This window comes from Melozone crissalis, unplaced genomic scaffold (genome assembly GCF_028551555.1).
Source record: "Melozone crissalis strain CALT ecotype California unplaced genomic scaffold, PUWL_Pcris_2 ptg000013l_1, whole genome shotgun sequence".
In the NCBI taxonomy this organism is placed as follows: Eukaryota; Metazoa; Chordata; class Aves; order Passeriformes; family Passerellidae; genus Melozone; species Melozone crissalis.
In genome coordinates, this window is record NW_026535791.1 from 35,850,359 (window position 1) to 35,869,373 (window position 19,015).

At 42.7% G+C, this 19,015-nt stretch overlaps 1 protein-coding gene across 5 annotated transcripts in view; it reads left to right on the forward strand.

Moving 5' to 3' along the window:
• FARP1 (FERM, ARH/RhoGEF and pleckstrin domain protein 1) overlaps positions 1-19,015 on the forward strand; it is a 200,819-nt gene that overhangs the window by 179,324 nt on the left and 2,480 nt on the right. For all 5 annotated transcript variants that reach the window (XM_054272214.1, XM_054272216.1, XM_054272218.1 and 2 more), the window contains exons 17-26: positions 2,659-2,740; positions 5,371-5,608; positions 7,640-7,770; positions 10,791-10,859; positions 12,797-12,886; positions 13,981-14,063; positions 14,403-14,515; positions 15,011-15,174; positions 17,633-17,740; positions 18,748-18,899. In XM_054272214.1, the coding sequence (XP_054128189.1) occupies positions 2,659-2,740; positions 5,371-5,608; positions 7,640-7,770; positions 10,791-10,859; positions 12,797-12,886; positions 13,981-14,063; positions 14,403-14,515; positions 15,011-15,174; positions 17,633-17,740; positions 18,748-18,899 (1,230 nt within the window). The remainder of the gene's footprint in view (positions 1-2,658; positions 2,741-5,370; positions 5,609-7,639; positions 7,771-10,790; positions 10,860-12,796; positions 12,887-13,980; positions 14,064-14,402; positions 14,516-15,010; positions 15,175-17,632; positions 17,741-18,747; positions 18,900-19,015) is intronic.

Here is a 19,015-nt window from a genome sequence, read left to right on the forward strand (position 1 = left end):
AGCAGCAAGACATCAACTGATATGTTGTGTGTTTGGGTTTTATTTTTATATTCTGTGTATTTGGATGCTCTTTTCTTGGTGTTCCTTGTTTTCTTGGGATTTGCATGTTGAGGAGCTGGGGAAGATGGCAGTGTAGCATGGGGTTTGCTCTGGGGTGCCAGCATGGAGCTGGGGTAGGGTGAGGTTGGGTTTTAGGAGGCAGATGGGGAGCTCTCATGTTCCCTCATGCCCAGTTCAGCTCTCCCTGCCTCTCTGTCCACATCACAGCCTGCATGCCTGTGCACCATCTCCAGTGGGAAAATCATCTCCTTTACAAGGAAAATTCATTTGCCTGGAAATAAATAACTAAAACAAGGAGAGTGTCTGGAACAAGGAGCAGTATGCAGCCATCACATTTCTGTATTTTCTCCTAAGAAAAGCCAGGATTTATTTCTTCCAGCAGGATGCATCTGTGTGCTGCACAGGTCATCTCTGTCAGCCTGGGCTGAGGGCTCTGGTAGCATTCAGCTCTTCACTGCTCAGCCAACAGCTGGAGTGGGGCTGTTGCTTCTGGGGATCCCCTTCTCTCTGTCTCTGTCACTCTGCCAAGATGCAGAGTAAGTTTTGAAAGCCATAGAAGTCTGTGGCTGATGCTGGTGAAGGGAGACTATTCCTGATGTGGTGAGATGCTGTGCAAGCACTCGGTGCTGGTGGTGCTGAAGAGGGTCCAGCAGGTCAGCTCTTAGGAAATAAGGACCTGACTGTTCCATGAACAGCCCCCAGTTCCCATTAATTAGCTGGGAATAATTAAATCCCAGCTAATCAATTATTAGCTGTTGGAAGCACTCACTGTGACTTTGGTAGGCTTGGGCTCAGCCTCCAATAGGCAGCTAGTAGATAGGACATTTGCACTGTGTATTCCAGCCAATCTGTATTGTAGCCTTCAGATCAGAAAAGCTGTGTCTACTTAGAAAAAACAGTCTGTGATGATGGACTTAATATTTATCTTGGCAGTAAGTAGATAGCTCTACATTTCATACTCAAAAAGGTACAAAACTGCCAAAGTCCATTAGATTAAATCAAATGTAGACACATGGAAAGGGATCCAGGTAGTGCCAGAGAATGAGAGAATAATGCATAAAGCAAGAATTCTTGTAGAGATAATTGCTGAATACCACACCACTGCTGGCAGCAGCACAATTTCATCTGGCTGTGACACTTCTGAGTTGGATGTAGATGCCCAGCATGAACCAGTTGGGAGGGGATGCTGCCTGCTGGCTTCATGGGTGCAGGGTGGCTTTCCCTTGCTCCCTGCCAGGGTGGAGCTGCTGCCTGGGGCTCCCAATGGTTCTGGTTTTCAGTCAGGGGCACTTGGATATGCACCACTTGGAGCAGAGCTTTAGCGGCTGGAAGGTTTTATTTACAACCTGTCAGGAAATCTCAGTGGGAGAGCTGCTGGATGGGTGTGTCATGGGGGAAGGGAGGATTAAGGAACAGCACAGAGTGAAGATGATTTGACAGACAGAGGCTTCCTGAAGACAGAAATTGTACTTTCAGTTTAGACATTGCTCGGGCATGATTTGACTATGGCAGTGTTTATATGAGATAATGGTTTTGCAAAACAGTGATAGTAATTAAAATTACCACTGACACAACCCAACTTCCTCCCCCAGTGAAACCTTTGGGTTCAGAAAAAAAGCCATTAAAAATCTTGTTGAGTACTGATTTTCCTTGCCTAAATAGGCATGTGAGTGTTAACACACTAGGAAAACACGCAATAGGAAATTATTAAAGACAACCTATGAAACTGGGTGATGTTCAAATGAACATGGAGTTGTTTATCAATGGAGTCTCTTGGAGAGGGGAACAGTGCTTCTCCCCACACACTCCTAGTGATTTTCTTTTGACAGCATAGCTTGGTTGGAACAGGTCTGTAACAGGCTCTTACAGTCATGATCTTTCCTCCTGTGTTTTCAAAAAGCACATGTTTGGTTTCACTCAGAGCATGGTATCATTGCCTGTCTCACACATGAATTATTTAGATACAGGAATATCTTTTTTATCAGGAGCAGTGTTGCACCCAAGTGCTGCACTCCCCAAAGTGCAGCTGGCTGGGTGGGAGGCAGCACTTTGCATTTGTAATACCATAAGTGAAATACTGAATGGAAATTCCTGCCAATATGTAAACACTTATGAGTCAAAGCCAGATGCTGGATGGATTTTTTTTTTTTGGCCCCACTGTCCCTTGCACAAGCAGAAAACTCTTCAGAAGAAGAACACCCCCGGGTCCTGTTCTGGGGTTCAGCCATTGAATCTGAGGAGAATTAACCTCCTGCTCTAAGGTCACATCTTCTCATGGGACTCTGATGCCTTCTTTTTCCCCAAACCATTTCCAGCCTTCTCTGATGTGTTCAAAAATGCTAGCAATTTTCTTTAAAAGTCTAATCCTTATGTTAAGTGCCTGCCCTCTCTGTTGTCAGAAGTGAAAGGCAGGCTGGGTTAAGGGTGTACTGTACCTGGGAATTACAGTCTGCCAGGAAGATTCCTCACAAGCTTCTGAGCAAAGGAGCACAGGGGGTCAGGATTTTAAAAGAAATGAGCTATTGAGTTTCAGTGCTTATAAGTGATTATGCAGTTTTATTGGATGACTGAAGTGTGTGGCATTTCTGTTGCTGACAGGGAAGGCCGCTCTAATGCTCACATTAAAGGAGATTACCAAAGAATCGGAGATGTTATGCTGAAGAACATTCAGAGTATGAAGGTAGGAATGATCCTATAACTGCTAAGCTTTGACACGGATTAACTTCAGTGTGCTTTTCATTTTCTTATGATGTTGCCTCTTGTGCTGGTTTTGCCAATTCTAATCAAGGCTCATGCTATGAAAGTTTCCTTTGATGACGTAGCAAGCATTTGGTGGATTTTCCTGGGATTTCAGAATTGCAAGCTGATTTTAGATTGTCCAGCCCCTTTCCCCCACTCTCCTAACAGAAGCAGCAAACACAAAAGTTCAGGAGTATTTCATTTCCGGTTATTTTTTCCTTCAAATAAGAAGACAAAGCATTGGAATTTGTGTGGCTGAAGAGACTGTTCAAATGCTGAGTGTGCCTATTTTTTCATGCAAATATTCACGTTAAGATGTTGCAGGATTAGTCACCATGACCTGGATATTGATTTGACTTGGGAAAGTTATATTTGTGCACTACAGTGCCAAGTTAGGTGAAAGGTTTTTGAATCATGAGAATAATTGCCTCTGATACCTTTAAAACTAGAAGTAAAAATACACGTATGAACCATAAATCCAGGTGTAATATTCGGCAAAATTTGCAAATGTTCTTAGTCTGGCCAGAGCAGTATTCTCAATGCTCTGTGTTGCTGAGAAAACAGCATGGAATGCAGGCACATGTGAAAGCTCTACAGGTGTGTACAGTGTGGATGTAAGCTCCCCTTGCTGTAATGCATCCACACCTGCAGGTCGGTGTGGGGCAGAGCGCAGCATTTCACCTTCAGCACGCGGCTCTGCGAGTGATATTGAACTCTCGATAAATTTTTCCTTGGGGATGGCCACCTGGGCATTCTGCAGTTAGTAAATGGAGCAGCCTCGAGTCCTTGGCTGGAGGAAAGGGCACTTTAATCATTACAGCTCTCCCGAGATGTTGGCTAGGACTCGCTTTGTCTTTCAAAAGGACTGAGAGAGACGCGGAGAGCGAGGTGACGCACAAGCGATTACACGGCAGAGCAGAAAAAGGGAGCACAGAAAGCTCCAGTTCCCATCCCCAACACAGCCAGCCTTGTCACCAATAAGGCAGCCTCACTCTCTCTCTCTGCACTGTACTTAGCCAGGAACTGCTTTTCCCCCTCAAGATGTAATTCACGTGCAGTGGAAGAAATGCAGAGGAGACTTTTCTACCTCCATCTCTGCTCTCAAGAAGGATGCAGCTCTTCACAAACTGTTTTTAGAGTACCAGAGAGCTTCAGACAGACTTTGTCTCTGCTCTTGGTATCTTGCAACATGAAATTGTGTCTCCTTTGCTGTCTGCAGGTCCTTCTGGGCCACTAGTTTAAGGGCAGTGTACAGTCCTCACTGTAACTTAGACCTGGCAGCGTGCTTTCCCCTTTCCCATTACATTTGGTTTGAGATCCACCACCACTTATCAACTGATAGGTAAAGAGACAAAAGCTAGTTTAACTTAAAAGAACTGCGCAAGAAACAGAAATAAAGTTAGTAAAAACTGTACCTATGTATCATGAGACCCGTTCAGAGATCTGCAAACTGATGCTACGTGTTTAATTAATATGGGAAAGAAGTTAAGAAAAGTAATTAATGGGCAGTCTCTGTGGCAGCCCAGAGGGTCTGCTGTGTCTTTTCCTGAGTTGCAGACTTGTAAAATGAATATGCAGTGTGTGGAGGAAGCAGCTTGGCTCTAGGGAAGGTATGTTTCTGGTAAACATGTCACAAATCACAGGAGAGAGAGAGTTGACTGGAAATGTGTCAAAAAGCACAAACTTGAGATTAAGACAGAATTTCTTCTCAAGTCCATTCAATTTATGCATTCAGTTTCTTTTTGCTGCTGCTTAATATTCTACCGTTTACTGGAAACCTTCAGTTGGCTGCTCAGAGAAGCTCTGTACATCTTGAAGAACCAGTTTACCTTTTTCAAAATACAACTAATTCCCTGTATAAATTGTTTAAAAAAAATACTGCTGAATTGTTTTAAGGGGGAGTTGTGAATACCTGTGATACTGAGACATAAATGGAATTACATATTTAATGCAAACCTCATTCATTGCTGGTGTGCAGCTCCCCTGCTGCCACTGGGATTATTTAGAGACTGCACTAAGGAGAACAGGATGTAGTCTAAGGATGAAGAGCTTGTAACATACCCATTTCTGTCAGGCAACACCTCTGGTTTTGTGTTTGTTGAATTTCCCAAGAGATGCAACTTCTCATTAATAAGAGGAGAGCAGAAGCCAGAAGTCCATTTACCTGCATCTCTGTTCCCCAAAATCACCAAAGGGCAACTGGGGCATCTAAATCCCTTCATCCTTTTAGAAAATCCCATTCACAATTTTTGGCTGTCTCTATTGCACCTACTTGCATGATCTGTGTTCATGTTATCTCCTTGCCTTTGGATTCCTCACTGATAAGACAGTTTTGTTGAATTATGTGCTTTAGTTTTCCTGGGAATGCAGAGGGGGTGGGGGTGTCTACTTCAAATGAGTAATGCCTTTTCTCCTTGGCAAGTGATTATCAGAACCATTGTGTTGTACAGCAATTTTGTTTGCAAAATCCCCACTGCTGTGCTAGTTGGATGTGTTATTGGATTAGGTATGGGCTGAGTCATGTCTCTCAGTGATTGTTAAGAGCCTCCTCCTTTCTTTCATGCATAAAAGCAACTGACAATTCACCTGCGAAAGCACAATGAGATTTTAATGGAGCTGGAGAATGGGATCAGGAACTCGCGCAAGCTGGAGACCTTCTGCAGAGATTTCGAGCTACAGAAAGTCTGCTATTTGCCTCTCAATACCTTCCTCCTCAGGCCTTTGCACAGGCTTATGCACTACAAGCAGATCATGGAGAGGCTTTGCAAGCACTACCCTCCAAGCCACATGGACTTCAGGGATTCGAGAGGTAAGAAAGAGAAAAGACATCAGTTCCTGGAGCTGGGAATGACATCAAAATCCATTACAAGTGTATGGCTGGAGGAAAGAAAAACATTTTTTTTTAAGCCTACACAAAAAGAGGATTGAGTTGCAAAATCCACCACTCAGAGCACCATAAGCAGTAGGATTAACAGAAGGATTCTCTTCTATACACATTGTGCCACAGTCTGGGCAGGTGCTTGGAATAGAATTCTGCTGGGGGTTATTAAACACACAGAAATGACAGCATGTGCAGGAAGCCTCTTGAACTGAAAACAGTTGGAATGTTGGAGAGAGCACAGGAACATACCATATGTGCTTGTGTTGTTCCTAGCTTTCCCTAGAGATCCTCTAATAACACAAAATACTAGCCCAGGTGAACCCTTGGTCTGACCCAGTAGGGATGCTGTTATTATGTCTTTCAGTGTTATTTGTCTTCTTTTCCAAGAATACAGTTTGCTCTGTTATCATTTCCGTGATTTGTTTCAGGAGCTCAAAGCAGCCAGCATGGGTTGATTTTGGATTTAGGGTTGTTTTTTGGGTTTTTTTCAAACATGAAGAAATTGCCCTCCTGTAGCCTGAACTCACTGCCTGCCATTTCTTTCTGAGGGTTTGTTCTCCTTCCCCTTTACATCCATCCCCCACACCTGTGTGTCCATTATCTTTGGTGCATTGGTGCAGATCCATGGAAGAACTTGGGCAGGGAGCAGTGCTCAGCATAACATGTGAGCTGAGCTCCCTCAGATGCTGTGGGATGAGACCCCCAGCAGGCAGTGCAGAGAATGCAGAGCTAACCTGACCTGTGGCAGTAGGAAATGCCACAGAGACTTGTGACACTGGGGGGCTGTGTGACACTGGGGGGCTGTGTGACACTGGGGTCTGTGTGACACTGGGGGCTGTGTGACACGGGTGCTGGCCGAAATCTCTCTGCTCCCTGAATGATCTCGGAGAAGACAGTGAGTAGTGCCTGCATGTCTTTCAGCCAAGGCTGGGGCGTGAGGATGATGTGTCCATTCTCCTTTCCCCAAATGTGTCCATTCTCCTCTCCCCAGAGAGTGGAGCAGGCTGATTCCTGCTTCACTTTTGAAATGGATATGAACATAGGGTTCACAGGTGAAAATAAGACAACATGAGGGCAGTGTGACTTAGAGACCTCGTCACTCTGGGATCAGTTTCTTACTTAAGTGTTTGCAGAATCTTTTTAAAGGTCAGAGTCTAAAAGAAGCAAAAAAAAAAGTTAATTTAATCCCAGAAGAGAGCATGTCTCCCACTAGCAGGTGGGTGAACTGTGTACTGAGCAATGGTGAAGGAGGATGGAGCCACTGTTGCTGTTCATGGACTGTGGTTTTTTAACACAAATGGCTGTAGCTGCTCTCCTGGCACTGCCAGCCCATGTCTTTGGCCCATTCAGAGCCTGCCCACCCAGCCAGGTGTGCTCCCACACATGATGGCACAGGGTGGTGTCCCTGGAGAGAATGGAGCAGAGCCATGATGTGACTCAGTGGTGTGCAGCCCTTTAGTTGTTCTCATTGATGGGACTGAGAACAAACCCCAAGGTGTTTGCCATCTCAAATGATGAAATAAGTGACACTGCCATTTCCTGCTCTTTTCGGAAATGGACCTGACCCAGTGTGCTGCAAGCAGGGGGGAAAATGCATTTTTTTGAAGCACAAAGAACATCCCTAGATTGATCAGAGTTGTAGGAATTTAAGTCCTTTATGAGAATCCATTTGTTGGTGCTCTGGATTGACCATACTCTTCTTATAAAGTTACTGTGGCTAAAACAGGGCAGATTTTTGGGAAATAGATTGTCTCTTTATCACAACACTCCACCCCATCCACTGCATAAGATGGTGTCCAGAGTTTGTGTGGGTTTTAGTCTGCCTGGGTAGCTTTATGCTATAGAGGAGAAGAGTAGCACAAGAGGGTTCATGAGCTGGGTACTGCTGACAAAAGCCATATTTCTTCTTGAACATTCTTGTAAATTTTTAATGAGCACTTTATGGATTTGTCCATCTAGCTGCTTTGGCTGAGATTTCTGAAATGGTGGCTCAGCTCCATGGCAATATGATAAAGATGGAGAACTTCCAGAAGCTGCATGAACTGAAGAAAGACTTGATAGGCATGGACAATCTGGTGATCCCCGGAAGGGTGAGTAACAGAGTTGTGATTAAGATTTGATACCATTTCAAATCATTAGGTATGTTTTCAAAACCTGTTTATTAGGGGCACCTGTGAAATTGCCTTTCATCATTTGAACCTTTTTCTGTCACCAAAACCTCTCAGATGTAAACACAATAATGCCAAATGTCATCATTTAACCCCAGCCAGCAGCCAAGACCCACACAGCTGCTTGCTCACTGCCCCAACAGCAGGACCAGGTGGAGAGTCAGAAGGGTAAAAGCAATCAAGAGAGGTCATGGGCTGAGATAAAAACAGTTTAACAGGGAAAGCAGAAGCCATGCACACAAGTAGAGCAAAACAAGGAATTAATTCACTGCTTGCCAAGAGCAGGCAGGTGTTCAGCTGTCCCAGGAGAGCAGGGCAGGTGTAATGGGGACTTGGGAAGACAAACACCATCACCTCAAATGTTCCCCCTTCCTTCTTCATGCCTCCACTGTATATACTGAGCACGATATCACATGGTCTGGAATGTCCCTTTGGTCAGTTTGAGCCACCTGTCCTGGCTGTGACTCCTCCCAGGTTCACATGCACCTCCAGCTCTCTCACCAGTGTGGCTGTAGGGAAAGCAGAAAAGGCCTTGGCTCTGTGTAAGCCCTGCTCAGCAATAACAGAAACATCTCTTTATTATCAACCCTGTGTTCAGCTACTTGTGCCCAGCACAAATCCAGAATACAGCCCCATACCATGAAGAAATTAATTCTACCCCAGCCAAAACCAGCACACCATAGAAAACAGCACCTTTAAAGCAGGAAAAGGCAATCCTCTTTATTGCCTTTTATTGACTTTTTGTCTTTTGTATAGATCTGGACTGTTTTAGGCAATTCCAAACATCTTTTATAACAGAAGCAATAAAAATGTAGCATTTATCACAGCATTCAGAGCTTGAGCAGTTTCAAATTTCTTTTTGCTGCCCTTATTTTCTTTTCCCAGCCCCTGATGCTAGAGCTTGATAGATTAAAGGGGAGTAAGGCATTTGTGCTGGAAGAACTTCAGCCCTTTCACCATACCTTGCTTTGAAACTCATGGCCCTGGTTGAAACTCATGGCCCTGGGGAGGAGCAGTCTCTGCAGTCTACATGTAACATTAGGCAATAATTTTTGAGACAGTGTTGCCCTAAGTAAACACTTTTAATTGTGCCACAAGAATGCCAACATCTCCTTCTTACTTATCATGCCTTTTTAAAATCAAAAGCTCATTTCAGAACAAATGAGCCACGGTGTAATATTTGTAGCCTTTTTATTTTCTTAGGCACATGTATCTGTGTGTGCAAACTTGAGAGTTGTCTCTTGCTGAAGTACTTTCCTTCCCAGTCCCTTGACTTCTGTGTGTAATACACAAAACCAGAGCTTGCATCGAGTTTGATGTGCCATTGGGAAGGCAGTGCTGAGCACAGGTATTTCTGCATTTGTGGCTGTTCCCCACTCCCTCCCTTTACCTTTTCCCTGTCTCCAAGCAGCTGCCACAGCTCATGTTTCTTTCTAGTGATCCACAGACTGTTCACATCCTTGGCAAGTCCCTTGGGACATTTCACAGCCTCTGCATCTCTCTATCACATGAAATTAAATGCTGTCATCGGGTGTTTCTGCTACCCTAGTCTATTTAAAGTCCGAGCAGTCTTCCTGTCCTAGGAAGTTCAAGGAAAAGGCAGATGGGGGGCAGAAGTTGTTTCCCTGCCAAGACAAGAAGCATTGGCCACCACGCTCTGGCACATGCCCAGGCTGTTGCTGCTTCCAGCCCTTGGCTGTTCTTCTGGCTCCGACTCAAGTCCCTGCCCTGGTGCAGGCAGGGCTGGGAGGCAAATGCCACTGTAAGCCCATCCTCTGCAGGTTGTCCAGAGCCTGTCTGGTGCTGCTGAGCTGGTTCCTGTGCTGCACAGGAGAACCCCTGTGGCTGGCTGTCCTTGCAGGTGGCAGTGACCTGCAGCTGCATCCATGCAGTCCCCACCGCTGGCCGTGCTGGTGCTGAGCCTGCCTGGGACCGTTGGGTGCAGGGACATGGCCCCAGCTATGATCAATACTCCTTGGTGGCCAACAGCAGCTTCCATGAGCTTAGTGTGGCACAGGGATAAGCACCTCTATCCATTTTCCACCCTTCAGCCCCCAGGCAGTGCAGGTGGGGGGACTGGACACACCAAAGCAAGCCTAAGGCATTTGAGTTGTTTCTCTGAACAGGTTGATCTGAGCCAATTTATTCCTAAGATGCAGGTGGTTAAGTGCTTGATATATATAGGTTTTTACATCCACAATTATGAGTAGAATGACCTTAGAAAAACTGTAATAAATAAATATGAACCTCTTAGCAGAAGCTGGAGGGAGTGACAGAAAAGTTGTATTTTCATGGCTTTCAGAGAAATATAAGAGTGAGTTCCTGCATAGTTCACAGTAAGCCAAGGAAATCCAGCATTTTGAAATGTTAGATCTGCTACTTTTCTTCTATTTCCATCCCTAAACATTCTTAAACACTGTGGTTTGGATTAATGTGCTGTATTATATGACATGGATGGTGCTGGGATAACTCATACTGCCAGACAAATGTCTTTCTTTGTCTGCTGCTAATGGTGATGTTGTGTAGCTGGTTTTACACTGCAGTGAATGAGAGCAGTGTGTGCCATATGCACCACAGAAGATTACCAGTGGCTAACCAAGAACACATATATATCATTAGTTTTTATGTCATTTGTGCTGTGAAAAATACTCATTAAAAACTGGGGAAAGAGGGGCTGTCTGAAGGAGTTATTGTCAGGTAAAAACAATTTTGCTTAGCTGAATTTTCTTAATATGAATGAAAGGAGTTTATCCTAAAGACACTTACAAACAGGAATTATCCTATAAATTAGATTTCTAACATATTTAATAACATTAAAAGTCTTGGTAACTGACAGTCAAGTCATTTGTATGACCAAGAAGTCATATTTCTGTTTACATACTAAAAAAAAAATCATAATTTCTGCAGGAGATAAATTATCATCTTGTATTTGTTTCCCACAGGAGTTTATTAGGCTGGGCAGTCTTAGTAAGTTGTCTGGAAAAGGTTTACAGCAACGGATGTTTTTTCTGGTAAGCAAGAAGACAATTTTTCTTTGTACAATGAAATGTAACTTTAGGCATCTACTAGACATAACTGTTAGACTTGAATTTTGAATTACAGTAAGTATTTTAAACAGCCTTATTTAAATTAACATAGTACATCACCCGTGCAGCTGGTTGTTAAGAACTTACATTTCTGTTCAAATCCAATATTCTCTTTGTAACTGCTTCTTACAAAGAGAAAACTATTTTTGATATGACAGTGTGAATATAATGATAAAATAATACCTCCTTGCACCTTGTCTTAAATAAAAGCAGCATCATTACAAAATGAAAAGTGGCACCACATGGGATAGTGATCATATTCAGAAAAGATAGAGTGACTCCTGGTGATATGAACAAAAATTCACATAATGCTCTCAGAACACATCACAGAACCAAATTTTTCCATAAATCATCTAGTTCCAACACAAGTGCCCAGCATGTTGATGGATCTGCCTGTACCTGGAGATGCATTTTGCAAGTTTTGTACTAGGGAAGTTTGTCTCCTCCCACCACTTTGACGTTATGGTGATCCCACTCGCTCTCTGATCCACAAGAGTCCGCTGGATAAAAAAGGGAGTCGTCCTCTCTTTTCTTCCCAGCCAGCTGATTTGCTCCCAAACTCCTCAGGGTACTGCTGTTGTGGCCTTGGGACACTCAGCAGGGTGCACTGATTTTTTAGTACACAAACCCCTGAAGAGTCAGTGCAGTGTGGCAGAAGAATGCTTCTTTGGCTCCTTGTGTGCTAAAGGTGAAGGCAGTGGCTGTGTAGAAAAGCTTGTGAGTGTGCTAGATTTTACAAGGTGTTTGACATTTAATCTTTTAAATAAGCCAAAGATATAACCTGATAAATCTACCTGAGTAGGATTATCCTCTGCCTTTAAAGTGAAGAGGAAGCCTCAATGAATACAGTGCCTATTTTCTTGCATACCAACAGATACTAGATGATGCCTTGGTTATAAACATGAAAAAATCTGAGAACTAGACTCTCAAGTCAGTTGCTTTTACTGTCAAAGAAATCTTTTACCTGTCTTAAGCACCAGAATCTATTTGGAGGTAAAATCCCAGGTCAGTACTGTGAGATTCCAAATGCACGTATAATCATTGGTATAATTAAATCCCCCTCTAGTGGCTGATCCACAAAGTTTCACGAATTGCTGCTGCTGCATTGTAGAGGTCTGTGGCAAGAGCTCTGTTTCACACCACAGAGTGTGGTTTTCTTGATGCAGCCATCTGGTTTGAGAAAAACACCCTTTGACCCAGGTGTCCCAGTGAAAATATTCTGTTCATTTTATGGCAGCAAAATGCAGGCAGTCATTTGACATGCTTTGGACAACTGTTGTTACCTGCAGGAAGCTCTACAAATTGAGATTTTCAGTCTCTTCACTTTGGTATTTTTAACATAAAACCTTCTACCTGGAAAAAGATCTCCCAGCTTCCTTCTGAATATGGGGAGTAGAAGACAGGCACTCTGTTTACAAGGGCTGAGTTGGACACACCTCTTGGGCAGGTTTAACTAGCTTTTCTCTCAAAGCAGGAGAAAATACTGGTGAAGGACACATCTTCCACAGCTTCAAAGTGCAGCAGAGTGTGAAATGTATGAAATGTACTGCTCTGTTTCACTGCTGTTGTGGCTTGGTAGTTCTGACCCACAGATCACAGAGAGAGCATTAGAAGGCATTGGAAAATATCCAGTGGAAAATTATGGAAACATACCTAAACCTAGCCAGAAAGGAGGGCAGGGAAGATAACAGGTGCTAACACTAGGTAGTGGAATATTGTGGAAGCCAATATTTTGGATTAATGAATTAGGGCTGCCATATAAATACTCAACTTTCCTGTATTCACTGTTCTCTTTTAATTTTTTTTCACATACATACATGCCAGCCAACACCATTCTAATGATGCTTATCCTTGCTTTTCAGTTCAATGATATCCTGTTGTACACAAGTAGAGGCCTGACAGCATCCAATCAGTTTAAAGTCCATGGGCATCTTCCACTGTATGGCATGACAGTAAGTATTGTGAGAGCTTAAGGGATTCATGCTTAAGTGGCCATTTGTGGTCCCATCTTAATTGCTTGATGGATTTCTGCTGGGCTGAAAACAGCATCAAAGGGAGGTGTTCTCTAAATCTGCCCTGGGTTCAGCATCTGTTCCTGCAGCCTTCTGCAGAGAGGTCATCACATAGCAAAGTGAGCCCCCTCATTTTTTGTGCGTAATACAAAGATTATGTGTACTACAAAGAAAGAATTTGAGCTTTCCATAAAGAGGAAAAGGCATTTTTGAGGGCTGCTTCCTCACAATACCGACTTCTTGAACATGATTCTTACAAGTAATTCATCCCCAATTCATTATAGATGCACACAAGACAAGTAAACAGTAGCAACAATCTAATTTCTATTAAAAATGCATTTCCTAATGTTTTCTGTTCTGTATCTTAAAGCCAAAGTAGTGGGAATCTGGGAGCAAAATGTTATTTGGAGCTCTTGTTGCAATTCTTCTGGAAAACAGCCATTTCAAGCCAATAGCAATTATTTACCTCTTATTGTGTTGTTCCAAAAATATTTTTGCTGATTTCAAAGAGGTTTCATTCCCTCCATTTTTTTCAATGGAACTTCTCACTGTTTGGTATCAATTCTTTGCTGTTCTCCTGAGAATTGAATTAAATTGTCACTACCACAGTAATTGATTTTCTCTAAACATTTGCAAGGTTTCAAGTTTTACCTAGCATTTCAAGGAATCCACTCAGTGGTTGGTGGCCTGGACTTGCTCTCAGCAGAACTGTGCTATGCTACAGCTCCCAGAGCACTCCCAGCATTTAATACACCCTTTTGTACAATAAATCACTCTTCTGATAAAAATACTGCTATTTTCTTGGACACAAAGCAGACAAAGCCATGCTTTTGGTTCAAGATGTTATTGCAGAACTTACTATATTTCCAGCTTGCAAGGCACTGGTTTTTTCCTCAATACCTAGCTCAAATTTGTTTGTGAGCATTTCTCCTATTTTCTTTTCCCCGATGGTAAGAGCTCATTCAGTTCACTGTTTCACCTTAAGAAATATGTACTTCCTGCAATCTGACTGCATTTGGCCTTTTACCTCTCAGATGGAGGAGAGTGAGGAGGAATGGGGAGTTCCTCACTGCCTGACACTACGAGGTCAACACCAGTCCATCGTTGTTGCTGCAAGGTAATTCAGTGGAGACAAAGTCCACATGTGAGTTGTATTTCTCTGCAGCTGTCACAGTGGGACAGAGGGGCATCATTTTGTTTGTATTTGCTCCTAAAACCATCTTCTCAAAGGTATATTCTTTCCTGAAAGCCAGTTGTTAAGAAAAAAGTGGATGGGACACAATAGAGTGGCAATTGTGCAAGCTGGAACCAAAACTAAGTAATCAGGGAGAAAAATGTAGCATCTTGTGTCTGAATTTATTTATTTCAGTTTCAAATAAGCTCAGCTTGTGTCTGTTTCTTAGAGTTTGCTTTCAACTTGTATGAAAGTGAATAAAACCTGAATTTTCATTATTAGTTCCCGCGCTGAAATGGACAAATGGACTGAGGACATCCAGATGGCAATAGACCTGGCAGAGAAAAGCAGTGGCCCTGCCCCAGAGTTACTGGCAAGCAGCCCACCTGACAATAGTAAGTAAATGCCAGAGTAGGTTTTATTCACTTTTGTCAGTATGATTGGTGGCTGCTTCTAAGCAAAGTGGTGAGAAGTGCTGGCCACAAGTCAAACTGAGACATTTGAAGTTGATTTATACACATATATATGTATAGATATATTGAGATATGTGCCATTTTAATGTTCTTGTTGAAGTTAGCAGAAAGTTTCATTGAATAGAGAAGTGACTTAAGCATAATGGTTCCAGGAACTATTTAGGCAGTGCCTGTCCTTGGAAGGTATTAAAAACACCAACAAAGCATGGCAGTTAGCCTTTAATTCTAACACTTGCAGAAACACAAATTAAATATATAAAATATAATAATCTATTTAAAGTCTGCACAAAACTATTTCTAAAATGGTGTTTTAAAACTAGTTCACAATACTGCGGACAGAATTGATTTGTTTAATTTTTCCAATTATATATGTTGTTGCATAGAGGAAGAAAGATGCTTTTTCCCTGCATTTCATAGAGTCTCCTGATGAAACTACTGTAGACCAGGAATCTGAGGACGACCTCAGTGCATCCCGCACCTCACTCGAACGTCAGTCACCCCACCGTGGCAACACTACGGTGCACGTCTGCTGGCACAGAAATACCAGTGTTTCAATGATCGACTTTAGTATTGCTGTGGAGGTATCTGCCTCAGAACCACCTGAACTGCAGCTCCAGGCTCGCTTTTCAATGACAATTTCCTTTTTGCTCCTCCTTAACAAGTACACTGTTCCCTTGTCTCCTCCTGGGAAGTTCCAGGCATGGTTATTAACCTGCCTCCTGTATTCCCAAACCATGGCATGAGCCGTCACTCAAGCAGCACAGATCTGCTCCTGTAGTGCACCTCTGTACAATCAGTTAGAGCAGTAATTTTGATAGAAGCAACTGTCAAAAAAAAAAGCTGATGGCCTTTAGAATGTACAGCAGTTCAAACTGTCTTAATGCTTTCAGTTACAGAGGCATTAAGTCATTGCTCGAGCGGAAAGGATATTGTCTTTAGCTGCTGCAGCCAGAGTTTCAATTATGTGTATTACTAACTTACTTTCTTTACCTAGCCATCTTTTCTGGAACCTTGTCTCATTGCTCAGTCTCATCTGCTTTTTCTTTATTTGCATTTTCCACCTCAAAATAAACCCCTTTCTTTACCACTCTGATCACAGCTAAGCCAATTTGATACACATTTGTTAATTCTGTACTTGACAGCCAAGGTGCAGACATTGTCTTTTCAAAGATTGAAATGAAAGATTTCTAGCTCAGTATAGGTTTTAGGATGAAGTAGTAAGCCTGCTGAGGTGTTCTTCCTTCACCGAAGAGAGTCCAAGGAGCTCTGTGTACTTTATCACAGCCCTCAGCAAATGGAAATTTATGCTCTATGAAAATGGAAGAAGGAGTCTTAAAGCTGAGTGGATCTGCACTCGCATGGCAGCCCTCAAACATTAGGCCACCATAGCTCTAGAGAAGAGATACTGATGCAGAACACAGTGATGTAAGGACAGACATATCCACAGTTTCTGTAACTGCCTCTGTTTTTAAAGAGGAGGTGAGTTTGTTGCTGAAGTATGACAAAATATTCATGCTAAAAAATGCTGACAGTAGAGCCTCATTTCTGTCTCACATAGGTGGGATTTTCCATTCTTCCTATCCTTATATCCTGCAAGGGAGGAATAGTTCAGCACAGGACAAGGTCTCGTATTTTTCCCTAAAGCCAGAGGCCTTATTATAAACAGATATAGAACTTATACCAGTGACTCATTCTAATGATTAAAACATGTAGTTAGGCAAATCTAACTAGGTCTGAGATCAGTGTTCATTGTTGCTCATTTTTGTTCCTTCCCTGTGCCTCCAATGAACACAGAGCAGTGAAGACCAAGCCACCCTGGAGCCATGCGTTGTTCTGTGAAACATCTCCAGCTCCACTGCTGCTCCATGCGTGGCTGGGCCCGCTCATGCTCACCTCGTCCTGTCGGTGCCTCTCACTTCAGCATTATCGTTTATTTTCTTTGTGTCTCTCCCTCCTCTCTGTCTCTCTCGTGGTAGAAGAGCCTCTCTCTGTCAGTGACTGTTCCTCCCTACCTGCTGGACTGATCAGTGATCAGCGGCCTGTTTCCATTTCATATGTCTGCTGGTACCGAATGCAAAGCCTGTCCTTTTATGATATCCTCCAGAGTAATGAGGTAACAGAAAATTAAGGAGTACATCTGTAACTTAGGGCAAGGAGGCAGTAGTCCAGATATCAGAGAACAGGATGAGTTAAAGGAAAGGCTTTAATGCATATCCAAGGCTGGTGAAAGCAGAACTTTTTAAGAATACTTCATTTGTAGTAGCTACACCAGGAACCCCAGATTTCGACTATTAAGCTTTACAGATGAAGTTGTTATCTTCTGCATTAGATAAAGAGAATTATGTAAACAGCTATTGTGATCCAGGCAAGAGCCCTACAGTCAACAAGGAATGGGAAATCCTTGATAATTCACTGAGAACCCCCCTTCATTTGCAAGGAACAATGATGCCTGGCTTTCCGTCTTCACTATATGAAGAGCAGTTGCTTCAACCAGCCATTGAATACATGTACTTGGTTATGGCTGTCTCCTCCTTTATGTTAAACTATCCAAAATCCAGCTAACATTAAGGTGAACAGTCCTTGTTTTTGAAATCTTTGAAAAGTACCATGTGAAGTCCCTGGGTACAGAGACCTCAGTCTCTATCTGCAATTCTAAAGTATGCCATAATTTTCCTTTACATCACAAGTTCATGTCAGACTTTCTGTTTCCATTCTATTTAAGTACCATTCTAAAAGAAGACAGTAGGATTAACAAGACTGAGGTTTAGTAACAGATTACCAAAAGCCACCTCAGTTGATAAAATAATTAGTGTAGTAGCTTTGAGTTTTTGGAAGTACCCAGCTGCAAACAAAAAAATATGTAAAGTACTGCTCAGCAGTAGAAAAAGGCAGAAGAAATGTACGTCCAGTCAACTGAAGAATTTTCATTTACAACCAGGCCACATAAAACCAGATAAAAGCAAATAATTTTTCTTACAATAACTAGAAAGCTGCAGGCACCTTTCACTGTTTTACTTGACTGCTTTTGATCTGTTTCAGAACCAACTGTCTGGAAATCTGCTAAGAAAATTCAAAAACAGCAATGGGTGGCAGAAGCTTTGGGTGGTGTTCACCAACTTCTGCATGTTCTTCTATAAATCGCACCAGGTAACCGACTGGGCAAGTGTGAGTGGCTGGAGGTGACAGTGGGGGGTTCTTTTCCAAAGAGGCAGCTGAGAGAAAAGTGGGTATCAGTCAGGGATGCTGTGGGCTGGAGCAGCAGGTGCACTGGGCACAGCTGCACACACAGCCTTCACTGACACTGGCACACAGCAGGGTTTGTTCTCACTGCTCCTGGGCCAGTTCTTTCCTGAAGCTCTCAGCAGTCACAATACAGATCATTCTTGAAAGCACAGCAGAGCTCACCACTGCTCAGAAGCTGTGGTGCAACTTCAAACCAGGCTTTTATCACTGCAATTAAAAACTTAATAGTGACTTTCAAATTCTGTTTACCATGACTGACACTTAAGCCAAACAAGAGAACAGCAGTCAATGATTTAATCTACCTGAGCAAACATCCTACTGCAAAACTAGAGGATTTCTGTTTAGAATCTCTTGGACTCCTCAATCTGTTTGAGCAGGGCATAAGCACAGAGTAACTCAAGTTGCTACATGATGCATTGTTATAGAAATCCTAAATGATGAAAGAAGGAATTGGAGGATATTCCACACGTAAGAGAGATAAAGAAACCATTTGCCATGCAGTGACTGCACTTCAGCAGTGACCCTGCTGGGTGGCCAGCACAGCTCTAAAGGAGTGGGAATTTGCAGGCTGAGGATGAAGCTGGGTGGTGCCCTGCCAGTGGCAAATGATGGAGCATTATATTCATCAGTTTGAAAGTAGTGAAAATCCAAGATATTAGCCACCTTTCCTTCAAGGAAATACTGAGGGGATCAGCCTGCAGCAGATCCATATGCAGAGGGTCTGTAGTGATGCCCAACTGAAACTACCAGACAATTTATCTTATTGCAGTTCTGTAAATCTGGTATTTTTCTGCACATGTGTAGAAACACAGTGATCTTTAAATGAAGTTGTATCTGCTTTCCATTTACTTACGTGCTCTCTTTATTTAAGGGCATTTGATCTCACAGCACCTTCCATCATATCTTTTCAGGACAATCATCCTTTAGCCAGCCTTCCTTTATTGGGATATTCACTTACCCTTCCTTCTGAATCTGAAAACATTCACAAAGATTACGTGTTCAAGCTACATTTCAAATCCCACGTGTACTACTTCAGGGCTGAAAGTGAATACACCTTTGAAAGGTAAGTTTGTTTTTGAGATAAAATTTTTGTTAATTTTCAGGAGCATTCTTTCAAAGGTTAGTAGATACAAAGTTTATTAAATAAGTTGGTTCAGTAATAAAGTGGTTCAGCACAAC